Source organism: Cervus canadensis, chromosome 5 (genome assembly GCF_019320065.1).
Source record: "Cervus canadensis isolate Bull #8, Minnesota chromosome 5, ASM1932006v1, whole genome shotgun sequence".
NCBI classification, from domain to species: domain Eukaryota; kingdom Metazoa; phylum Chordata; class Mammalia; order Artiodactyla; family Cervidae; genus Cervus; species Cervus canadensis.
In genome coordinates, this window is record NC_057390.1 from 15,728,255 (window position 1) to 15,741,226 (window position 12,972).

The 12,972-nt window shown below is 35.3% G+C and overlaps 1 protein-coding gene across 1 annotated transcript; it reads left to right on the forward strand.

Annotated features, from left to right (window-relative positions):
- Nucleotides 1-3,750: 3,750 nt before the first annotated feature.
- On the forward strand, nt 3,751-4,689 carry LOC122442575 (olfactory receptor 4C13-like). Its single transcript, XM_043470437.1, has one exon. The coding sequence runs from the start codon at nt 3,751-3,753 to the stop codon at nt 4,687-4,689; it is 939 nt and encodes a 312-aa protein (XP_043326372.1).
- The last annotated feature ends 8,283 nt before the right edge of the window (nt 4,690-12,972 follow it).

A 12,972-nucleotide genomic window follows, 5' to 3' on the forward strand; every position in this document is an offset into this window, starting at 1 on the left:
TGCATTATTTTTTGCATAAAATAGTGGCTGAAGTTCATTTTTTTCTTATATGGACAATCTAGAATATATAATAGTGTTAATTAGCATTATTACTAACAAAATGTAAAGATTTCTTTTATAGGTACGTTGTGGAGAAGGAAATGTCAACCCACTCCAGTATTCTTGCCTGGAAAATCCCATGGAAAGAGGAAGCTGGTGGGCTACAGTTCATGAAGCTACAAAAAGTTGAACACTGCTGAGGACAGACACACACACAGGTACTTTGTATATATATGCTATATACATATATAGCATATATATATATCATGTAAATATATTTATGTATAAAAGTTTATGCACACAATTTTATATACTACATAAATTTGTGTGTGTATGTGTGTGTGTGTGTGTATATATATATATATATATATGTATATCTGTACCTATATCTAGAATATATAAACCATCTTTACAACAACTTAGTAATAAGAAACTCAGATATCATTCTTAAATCATGCAAAAAATTTGAAAATAAACTCCCAAGGGCAAATAAACAGATACATGAATGGCCAATAGAATATTTTTTTAAAATGTTCAACATCATTAGTCATCAGGGAAAAGAAACTAAAACCTCAATAATCTACCACTGCACATGTCCTAAAATGACTAAAAGGTAAAAAAAAAAAAAAAAAAAAAAATCACGCAAAGTGATAAGAATGGTGAACAATTCTTGTGTTTGAATTTAGACCTCCCTTCTTGAGCTTTAGATATCTCTCCACATGTTTAATGTTGCCTAGGGTTCCATAATGACCAACACAAGGATTCCTGAGATGATTTAACTGGAGTCATTTATAGTTTCTGTTCATTCTATAAGTACTATGATAATTGCAAAAAACTGGTTTGACATCAAGTGTTTTAAAACCACTGCCATAATTACGTCCTCATTGCTTTTGGCTGTCTTGGCAATGGATACCAGGTTTCCAATAATACCTTAGTATGGATTAGACAAAAGTTTTCTTTCCAAAATGAGTGCACAAGTTAACTACATCATAGGCTGCCAGGCTGGAATTAAGCCATCCTTGCTATTCACAGGACATCAGCCTTCCTAGAAAGCTTGGTTCAGATAGAATAAGAGGACTCACATGTTTTGGTTGCAAGTGCAGGGAATACAATTCCCCACTCAGGAATGAAAGTTTTATAAATGCATGTCTCCAGAATACCTGCTTCTAAGACAAAGCTTTAACAGCAAAACAGATAATTAATTCACTGGAGAGAAAATAGCATCTACAAGACAAGAACATTTATGGAAATCTCTTTAAATATTCATGCATCACAAATGAAAATATCTTTTCTGTTTTCATCTTCAGAGCAAGATTCATCAAGTGTGCAACGACACATTTGCATATGTTTTTACCACTCTTTCTGCCTCTTGTCTGCAGGACTAAAACTACTTGTTTTGGCCATTTCCCCATAATGTTCCAAACTAATGCATTCTAAATTCAAGTCCCAGATTTTCTTTGTAAACTTTATGAGTCTTTAGGCTAGAAGAAAAGACTTAGACTTAAAAAAATGATTATATTTCTACTTTGAATAACCTGAACAGGGTCTTTTGGAATATGTCATATATTTCATACTGAAAGCTACTTATCCCAAGATGAGGTGGGATAATTTGAAAATGGAATTAGTTCTGAACACTTTGAAAATCACTAAATATCATCTAAGACCAAAAGGTAAGTTTTTTCATAGTGTCAATCATAGAGATTGTCATTTTCTGTATACAGTAATCATTATGTTTCAACAGTTTTCAAATACAGTAATAGAGCATTTTAACTTCACCCCATTCTTCAAAAGGTAGTTTGTAAATATCATTAACATAATTTTACAAAAGAAAAAATTATGGCTCATAGAATTTAAGAAATTTTTAAGATATAGGTAAATATCAGATACAGTTCTTTGGCCATGAGATACTTCTTTTAATGATTAAGACTAATCATGTGAATGAAAATAAAGCTTAAATATAATTTACACATATGTAAATAATCATAAATATTAAATGATATAAATGATCACTTGTTCAGTTCAAACATGAAAGTGAAGAACCTTTCCTGGGATTAATTGCTCTGCATAATAAGGGTCTCTATGACTTCATTAAAAGTAAAATTGGAGATGACTCTTCCTCACTTTAATTGGTTAATCTATTTGTATTATTGCACAAAATGTCAATTTTTCTTACTGCTGGGTTCATAAATAGAAGAATAAATGAAATGCCTTTATGTGTTCTCCATAGTGTGGTGGATATATTCATACATGTTTCCTCAGTCACTTTTTATAACAACCTGTGAGGTAGACACTATTGTTCTCACTTGATTAGAGGAAACAAGGATGGAAGCTGCAAAGAAATGTACCCCAGATCAAGGAGTTGTAAGTAGGGGAAAACAAGATTCTTATCTGGTCTTTCTGATTCTCAAAACAACATACTTTACCACTAAGACTGTGATTTTCAACATTTTGCAGAAGAACCTGTGAGATAATATTTTATAGGGGACGTGGAGAGAGAACAAAAAGGCTAAGGGGACACAAAAATAAAATAGATCTGCAAAGAAAGCAGCACCGTATGTTGTTGTTCTGTGTTCAGTTGCTCAGTCACGTCCAACTCTTTGTGACCCCACGGACTGCAGCATGCCGGGCTTCCCTGTCCTCCACCATCTCCCGGAGCTTACTAAAACTCATTAATTAACTAAGATTTGAGGATTCAAAAAAGGTATACTGTGTGTGTATGTGTGGATGTTCTTGTGTTATTTGCCTGATATACACTTGCCTCTAAAGTTATTAAAGTAATTCAAGTCATCATGGTCATATCAAAAGAGTTTACTAGTTAAATACTGTTTATTATGACACAATATAGAACATGAGTTAAAAATCTGAAGCACAGTCAGTATTCACTAAGTTTTAGTTAATGATTATTATTATGACTAAAAGTAGTCTTTACAATTTTTAATCCTGTGCAAAAAAATGAAGTAATACTATCCACATAGCTTGCTATCATGCCATGATGATGTCAGTCATTGAAAGTATGTTCGTTAACATTATAAATTTACTGGAATTAGACAACACATTACTCATTTGATTACAGTAACTGTGTTATTTCATTTCCTTCTCATCAACAATGCTCTGTTACAATTTATGCCACCTATTACAATCAGTCTGATCCTGGGGTTGCCTTATCTGTTCCCCTTCACTTTCCTGAACCTCAACCTGCTTCATACAAGTCACACAAAGACCTCTATTAGAGTTATATCCAGCATTCCCTCTTTCTCAAATGCTTCTTCATCCTTCCACTAGTATTCCAGTTACTTTCCCTGGTTTCTCATTTTCTAAGATTAAAAGGAAAACTCTTTAACTTTGAATTGATAGCGTTTGCATCCACTTTCTATTTCTTTTTTCAGGCTTAGTTGCCACTATACATGAGACCTACTCCTTCTACTAAGGCCCTAAGTCATCTTACCTGATTCAGTGTATACAGATCCCCTCTTGCCTCTGTGTTCACTAAGTTCCTCATGATTCTAAGCATTATCTTCTCCCAGAAAAGAATTTGAGCAATTTTTCAAGATATCAGAAGCTCTTTTTTTTTTCTTTTTTTTTTAAATCTCAAATAAACTCATAAGGTTACAAAACTCCATAGAATTTAGGTATTTATTACCAGAGATAAAGAATTCAAGGTTGCATTATGAAAAAGTGACATTTTTTTCATGTAATGTAATTAACCATAATATGAGATACATGGAGAAAAGGAATAATGTAACAGAGTTTATTCTACTGGGACTCACACAGAATCCAAAGATGCAGAAAGTCATATTTGCTGTGTTTCTGGTCGTCTACCTTGTCTCTATGGTAGGGAACGTGCTCACTTTGGTCACCATCACCACCAGCTCATTATTGGGGTCCCCCATGTACTTTTTCCTGGCTCATCTCTCTGTTATCGATGCCTGCTACTCCTGTGTCAATACCCCTAAACTCATTATAGATTCACTCTATGAGAAGAAAACCAGCCCTTTCAATGGATGCATGACTCAAATATTTGGGGAACATTTCTTTGGAGGTGTTGATGTCATCCTGCTCACTGTGATGGCCTATGACCGCTATGTGGCCATCTGCAAGCCCTTGCACTATACGACCATCATGAATCGGCGGCTGAGTGGACTGCTAGTGGGAGTGGCATGGGCGGGAGGCTTTCTTCACGGAACCATTCAGATCCTCTTCATCTTCAGCTTACCCTTCTGTGGCCCTAATGTCATAGACCACTTTATGTGTGACCTGAACCCCTTGCTCGATCTTGCCTGCACTGATACCCACACTCTAGGGCTCTTTGTTGCTGCCAACAGTGGGTTCATCTGTCTGTTAAACTTCCTCCTCCTGATGGGCTCGTATGCGGTCATTCTGCATTCCCTGAGGACCTACAGCTTGGAGGCGAGGCAAAAAGCCCTCTCCACCTGCATGTCCCACATCACAGCGGTCATCTTTTTCTTTGCGCCTTGCATATTTGTGTACATGAGACCTGCAGCTACTTTACCTATTGATAAAGCAGTGGCTGTATTCTACACTATGATAACTCCCATGTTAAATCCCTTAATCTATACCTTAAGAAATGACCAGATGAAAAATGCCATTTGGAAATTGTTTAGTCAGAAAGCTATTTTAGATGTAATATAGATGTACCAGGACACCAAAGTCAATTGAACAGAGGCAAAGTTCAAAAGTATATTTTTGACCAAAGAAAGCAACTAGTATAAATTATAAATTCTACGAAGTGGGCAGAATAAACTGGTGTAGAAATGGGACCAAAAAACAGGCTTTTGCTAATTTGGAAAACTACCAAATTTTTACCTATTTATCTAACTTCATTAATGTTTATGGATTCAAAACTATTTTTCTAATAAAACAAAAGTAACAAAATATGCTGATATTTATTCATCATTTCAATTACAATCCAAAGTGTAGACATAGTTATTATCACCATATTACAAGTGAGTCAACAAATGGCAAGGAATATGTTTCAAAGCAAAAATACTGAGGAACCAGTAACCAGAACCTATGAACTGTCAGACCACGTTCTTAAATGCTGTGAGGTAGGACCAGGCCATAATGATCAACAAGCAACATAGTTACATTTGTTAACATTTATAGAAACAGTTCTGGTGAAATATATATTGATATAGATATATATTATACCTTAGCATATATACTATCATGTATATATGTATACTTAGTTGTTGTTATATGTGAATAAATGCTAATGATTTTAATTAATAATACTGACCATTTTTTATGTGTCATGGCTGATGGTTTTATGTCAAGTAGTGTGTTATTGTGATGTGTAACTATTCTAGGAATATAAAAGCAATGGACCATTTAATATCTAACTAATAAATGATATACCATATTTCAAAATTTTCTATTGCATTCAGAATCACTTCTAATCACTCATGTAACCATATTATCCTGATAACAAATCAGAAGGACGGATGATTCAAATAAAATACTATTTAATGTCAGATGGGAATTTCAATTTATTAAGTATATAAATAGTCATACTCCATAAAGTACTGCCTACTTGCTAACATTTTTTTACAATTAGCCCAATGTCTGGTTCATAATAAATGCTGAATAAATAATATAAGTGTAAAGAGAGATGAATAACACTAATAAAATGAAGATAAATAAGGTTGTGAAAGAGGTTAGGAAACTTTTTCTACTTTTACATGTTTCAGAGTCTGGGATGAATTCTAGTTTTATCTCCTTGGAAACCACAATTTTTATTTATTCCCACTTACACTATGAAAAAGAAAGAAACTAAAGCTGTTTCTGTAATCAAATGAGCATATTATTTACCTTTTATTCTTTGTGCTATTACCAAGATTTCATTATTGTGTTACTGTGGACTTTTTCTGTTATCTGTTAATCAGTTTGCTTTTGGGTAACATTATATTATGAAAAGTTGTGGGTTTTTTTGTTTGTTTGTTTGTTTTTAATAAGTAGCTTCAGTTACATATGAAGTAATTTCAGCATAAATGTATTCCATTTATCACTTTCATCCTTCATTCATTAAACAATAAATACTTTTTGGTCCAAGGAATGAATAAAGCACATTAGTATCTGCTTGGGTTTCAGTGATAAAGTGGAGAAGGAACGGGCACCCCACTCCAGTGCTCTTGCCTGGCAAATCCCATGGACGGAGGAGGCTGGTAGGTTGCAGTCCATGGGGTCACGAAGAGTCGGACACGACTGAGCAACTTCACTTTCACTTTTCACTTTTATGCATTGGAGAAGGAGATGGCAACCCACTCCAGGATTCTTGTCTGGAGAATCCCAGGGATGGGGAAGCCTGGTGGGATGCTGTCTATGGGGTCGCACAGAGTCGGACACTACTGAAGCAACTTAGCAGCAGCAGCAACAGTGATAAAGAGAAATTCAAGAGATGCCTTCACAAAGTTTAGGACCACTGAGAGACCCCCAAAAGTATAGGTGGTTACAATGCAGTTTTACAAAAAATAAGACAGTGGAAACACGGGATGCCATGAAAGCATGCTTGATGGATATACAACAAAGACTTTGGAATCAGAAAGTTTACAGAGTGAAAAAGATGTCAAAAATGAAACTCAAAGTATGAGAAAATGTTTCCAGAGTAAATAGGCACCAACTGAAGTAAGGGTGTTCTTGGAGATGGAATATATAACAAAGGCTAGAAGGTGAATATAAGAATGCAGGAATCCTGATAATTTTGATAGAGTTGTGAAATCAGCTATTCATTTAATTTTTTTACTGTATTCCTGCTATATACCAGGAAACATGCTGGGCATTTAGCTTATAAAGTGAAAATAGCAAGAGATAGACATAGGGAAGTTAAAGAAGGGTCTCATAATTGTGTCAAGGCCTGATGCTATGTACTATGTGGAAAAGACTGAATGGTCTTTAAGATAGTAAATGATGCAGTTAAAGTTGAGATTTAGATGATGACTCCAGATACAGTACAGAAAATAAAGTGAAGGGAGCAAGACAGGCAGCAGTAGAGCAGTTAGAAGGTTACTATAATTATCTGGGTATGAAATGATAGAGGCTTGAGCTGCAGCGGAACCAGTGATGACACGGAATCTGGTGGCCAAGTTGCACCTGGTCAGACCTCTCTCACTGGGCCAGTGTACCCAGGAGTAGCTGCCGTATGGCTGAGCAGCTAAGAATTCACAATCCCATTCTTTCTGTGCAATTGCACCAGAGAAAATTTGAACTGCTTCACTGGGGATTACTCTCACCATCCCAGGGTCCAACACTGGCCAATAAATGACTGGATTGGGGGTTAAAGGCTGGTCCTCCTGCCTTAAGATGGAACAAGTATCATAGTACAATAAATACTGCAGAAGTCCCAGGGTTCCTGGGTAAATCCAAACACTAACTGAGACTCTATTCCTTTCCCCCTGTACTAGAGACAGCTTCCCTCAACATTTCTCCTTAGAAATTACTTTTATAAATTTCCCTCTCCACATTTGCACCTAAGAAAACCAAAGTAAAATGGAGAAATAGAGAAGGGTTCCAGAAATATTTCAGAGATATAAGCAAAATAATTTCATATATAAAATGAAGATTTGAGAAAGAAGAGTCATGATGAAATCCAGATTCTATCATAGATCACTGGAAGTTTGAGTAACCCAGGAAGAGGGAACAAAAGAAAACCAAGTCTTCTTTGCCAATAGAAGAGATCTCCCCACAGCCAGAGGACCTGACCTCTCATCCGCTATCTGAAGGACTAGCCCTGCATTGGTTGAGGAAACTGCAGCCATTGTGAAAGACAGTGTTACATTCCTGAATAAGTGAAAAATAATATTACCCAATGATCCAGCTTTTCCAGTTCTGGACATATTCCCAAAAGAATTGAAATCAGGAATTCAGATATTTGTAGGGTAGTAGCACTACTCAGAGCAGCCAAAATTGTTAAGGAACCTAAGTATCCATCAACACATGAGCAGATAAACAAAATGTGGTAGACAGTTAAAACAATACGATTCAACACTTAAAAATAATGGGTCTCTGACACATGCTGCAACAGAAAATATGAGGATGAGTTAAAATATGCCATTCATTTTTCATAAACTTTGTATTTTATAAGTGGTTTATGTTTATAGGCAGGTTGTAAAAAATAACATAGTTTTCATATACCCTATATTCAGTTTCACCTGTATTCATCTTATGTTAGTATGGTACATTTGTCACAACTAATTAACCACTGATATTACATTATTTTTAACTAAAATCTGTAAATTAATTAGATTTATTCATTTTTATTGATGCTGTATTTCTCCTCCAGAATCTGATCCAGGAAACCATCTTACATTCAGTTGTTAAGTTTCCTCCAGCTCCTTCAAAAAATGAAAGTTTCTCTGACTTGTCTTGTTTTGGATGACCTTGACCATGGTAGTTTTAAGGACTAGGCAGATACTTTGTATAAAATTTTGCATGGGACCATTAGACCAGGGTTATGGTTATTGGGAGAAAGACCAGAGACATAAAGTTCCACTTTCATCATATCATATCAGTGGGTACATACTCTCAATGTGACTTACCACCGTTGGTGTTAAATTTGATCATCTGACTCAGGTAGTATTTGTCCCATTTATTCATTATAAATTTACTCCTTTCCCTAATTCCATAGTGTTGTCTTTGGAATGAAGTCACTTAGATGTGTGCCCAGCTGACACTGAAAACCTGGAGCAACTGAGTACAAAGTATCTGCATACACTATTTGGAATTTTGTGTATTCTCCTCCATCTAGTAATTGGTACAGTTATTTATATCATTATAACTCATGGGTATTTATTTGATACTTTGGATTATATTTCAGTTGTCTGTTATTTGCTTTGTTGCTGAAATGTTTTTCCAGTTTGGGCATGGGGGACATCTTTTCTTTGACTTCTGTGTTCCTTTGGCTTATTCTCATCACTGTGCAGATGTGTGTGCTTTAGCATTTCCTTACTTTCTGTTGCTGCAAGATGCTCTGGTTCATGTTTACATTCCTTGCTGCAGACCTAGAATCTGCCAGTTTTTTTAAGAAGTCCTAATTCATTACTTGAAGAATGTTATCAGTAAACAAGACCTGTGTTCTGGATGACCATCTTTGTTTTAATTCTAGTCCAAAGATGACACTTAGGGCCCATGTAAACATCTTTAATTGAAGGTATAAGCCATATTTTTTCCATAGGTAATAAGACAAATTGAAAATTAAGTTGTTTATCACATGTGGTTCATTTCTCTTAATTGGAAGGGAAGGGACACTTTAGGGAATCACCTTCTGCAGAATTCTATATTTTGCATCATACATATTTATGTACTCCTCCAAGGAGGCAAAAGAGAAGTACTTCCCTGGTCAAAGTCTTGTGTGAGAGTGGCTTTCAGAAAGTGTGGGATGAATCTGGAATCCACTTAGTCTGTCTTTTGGCACACTGGCAAGGACCTAAGTCTCCTTGTGAGATCAAAGAATTCCTGTTCCAGATGAACAGGTTTTTAAGATCATTTAAAATGATTTTTCATTTGAGTCAAGGGTGTCCAAATTACCTTGGGATGAAAAAACAACAAATGAACATCCTAACTTCTGCATAAATTCCTACAAACATGGTAAGATCTTAAAAACCTCAATGGCATCTGAATATAGTATAGTGTGAAACACTACTAGACTGTATGTATAGGTTATTTTCTTAAAGCTTCCATTCACTTAACAGATACTGGTTAAGACCCTACTCTTTTCTAGGCACTCAAATTCAGTTGTTTATGAACAAAAATTCCTGTCCTTACTTCACACTTAACTTCCTAGCATACAGTGCTGTTGTCTTATTTTGTTTATTTTAAAATGTATTTTTTGATGTGGACCATTTTTTAAATGTTTATTGAATTTGTTACAATATTTCTTCTTTTTTTTAATGTTTTGGTCATGAGACATACAGGTTCTTAGCTACCTGACCAGGGATAAAACCCCCACTCCTTGCATTAGAAGTCAAAGTCTTAACCACTGGACCACCAGGGAAGTCCCTGTTATGCTCCTAATAATGGGTTAACCAACAATTGGTATAAGTAAAACTGCCACCTCTTATTTATTCAGTTCCCGTCACATATATTTTAAGACCATTCTCATCTTTTGCTCTCAGAGAAAAGGTTGTAATGATGGTCTTTGATCCTGTGAGTAAAAGTATCTGTAGGCAACGGAATCACTAGACCCATATGCTGAGTGCAGTTGTGATATTATAAATGTTGAAAATTATCCCCTAACTAGTACAGCCACTATGGAGAACAGTGTGGAGATTCCTTAAAAAACTGGAAATAGAACTGCCATATGACCCAGCAGTCCCACCTCTGGGCATACACACTGAGGAAACCGGAATTGAAAGAGACACATGCACCCCAATGTTCATCACAGCACTGTTTATAATAGCCAGGACATGGAAGCAACCTAGATGCCCATCAGCAGATGAAGGAATAAGAAAGCTGTGGTACATATACACCATGGAATATTACTCAGCCATTAAAAAGAATACATTTGAATCAGTTCTAATGAGGTGGATGAAACTGGAGCCCATTATACAGAGTGAAGTAAGCCAGAATGAAAAACACCAATACAGTATACTAATGCATATATATGGAATTTAGAAAGATGGTAATGATAACCCTGTATGCGAGCCAATAAAGGAGACACAGTTGTATTGAACAGTCTTTTGGACTCTGTGGGAGAGAGCGAGGGCGGGATGATATGGGAGAATGGCATTGAAACATGTAAATTATCACATGTGAAACGAATCACCAGTCCAGGTTTGATGCATGAGACAGGATGCTCAGGGCTGGTGCACTGGGATGACCCAGAGGGATGGAATGGGGAGAGAGGTGGGAGGGTTCTTCAGGATGGGGAACACATGGACACCCATGGAGGATTCAAGTCAATGTATGGCAAAAACCAATACAATATTGTAAAGTAAAATAATAAATAGATTAATTAAAAAAAGAAAATTATCTCCTAAGAGACTGAGCCCTCTTAGCCTTCTACCAAAAATGTGTAGATTGACTACAACCCACAACTTGTCAGCACTATACATCAACAGACTGCAGCACAAAGATTGCTTTATTCAAAAATGGGTTAAAATGTTATTTAATTTGAATGTATTTAACTATGAATGAAATTAAGCATATTCATCTATATTTAGTTGTATTTCACAAGAAGAGCCTTTGTTAAAATGGATTCTTTTGCTCATTAATTATTTTACTGTGCTTTTCTAAGATTAATAAATGAAATCTATTTATACTTAAAATTATGCTTAGTCTGGCATGTAAGTTGTAAAGATACTTTACCAGTTGGACATATATAATTTGTTACTGACTGCTTGTTTGGAGACTATAAAAACACATAAGGCAAATTTTTCAGTGATTCACATATAGCCAGATATGAAAAAATGCTCTCTTTATTTTTGTCTTCCTTTACTTGAGGTAACAATATAGGCCATTAAAAATATATATTACAAGAATTCTACTGAAAAGTTACAGGTATTGCTTGTAGCTTTCTGGGTTCACTTTATAAATTCCTAGTACTTAACCATAAGCCTGAAATATTTTTAAAAAGTTCTGAATATGGCATATGTTCATTTTTGAAATTTTTCCTTCATTTAAGAGACAGTGAATCTCTGAGTTCAAATTTAACTTTGAACAGCATAGTATAATTTAAAAACTAAAATTAAAATACATAAATAAATAAGAGCTGAATTTAAGATTGTCAACATCTGGGGACTTTCCTAGTGGTCCAGTGGTTGAGATTTTGCCTTCCAAAATAGGGGATGTGGGTTCAATTCCTGGTCAGGAGCTAAGATTGTAAAAGCCTTGCAGCCAGGAAAAACAAAACAAAAAACAGAAGCAATATTGTGATAAGTTCAATGAAGATTTTAAAATACTAAAGAAACCACATTAAAATTGAAAAATATTAAAATTGTAAACTAGACAGGTTTAAGAAGTAAAGTAAAAATTAAACTTAGTCAAGGCAACAGATTCAAATAAATGTACTGATAGGCTGGATCAACTGGCTGTGTACTCATTGCTAAAATTTTATGCTCTTTTTTTCTTTCCACTCAGTCTGTCACGTGTGTCTGTGTGAATGCAGTGTGTGCGTGTGCATGTATTTGTGTGTGTGCTCTGTTGTAGTTCAAGCACTGAGTTATATCCGCCTCTTTACAACTGCAGGTACTGCGGCACACCAGGCTTCCCTGTCCTTCTCTATCTCCCAGAGTTTACTAAAACTCATGTTCTTTGAGTCCGTGATGCCATCTAAGCATCTCATCCTCTGTTATCTTCTTCTCTTCCTGCTTTCAACCTTTCCCATCATCAGGGTCTTTTCACTGAGTCAGTTCTTCTCATCAGGTGGCCAAAGTATTGGTGCTTCAACTTCAGCATCAGTCCTTCCAATGAATATTCAGGACTGATTTCCTTTAGGAATGACTGGTTTGATCTCTTTCCTGTCCAAGAGATTCTCAAGAATCTTCAGGTTTTATTATGAAAGACATTCTGGAATGTTTAGACAATCATTACTCAAAGCAATATTGACTAGAAGAGTATTTTATCACTGGACATTTTGTTGAAGATGTGATAGCATATTGAGTAAATCAGGTAAACTGTTTCTCTACTTCTGTAATAGGGAACATTAATATCAATATATCCTTGATAGAAATTGAAGATAACCTTCAGCTGAAAAAGTTATTCACTCTTGTGAAATAACTCAAATTAATATTCATGGCATCTGAAGAATTATTTACTTATTCTTTTCAATATCTTATATTATTATTTTCAGATGCATTTAAGAAACAGGTTGAATGAGTATTATGAATTCCATTTAATTCAGATAAAGCATTGCATTGCAGTAAATGATTATGCATTGGAAGGTGGCAGTCCATGATCATGTGTACCTATTAGGGCTCTATC

Coding starts and splice junctions, on each gene's coding strand:
- LOC122442575 (XM_043470437.1), top strand. CDS start 3,751: ATGAGATACATGGAGAAAAGGAATAATGTAACAGAGTTTATTCTACTG.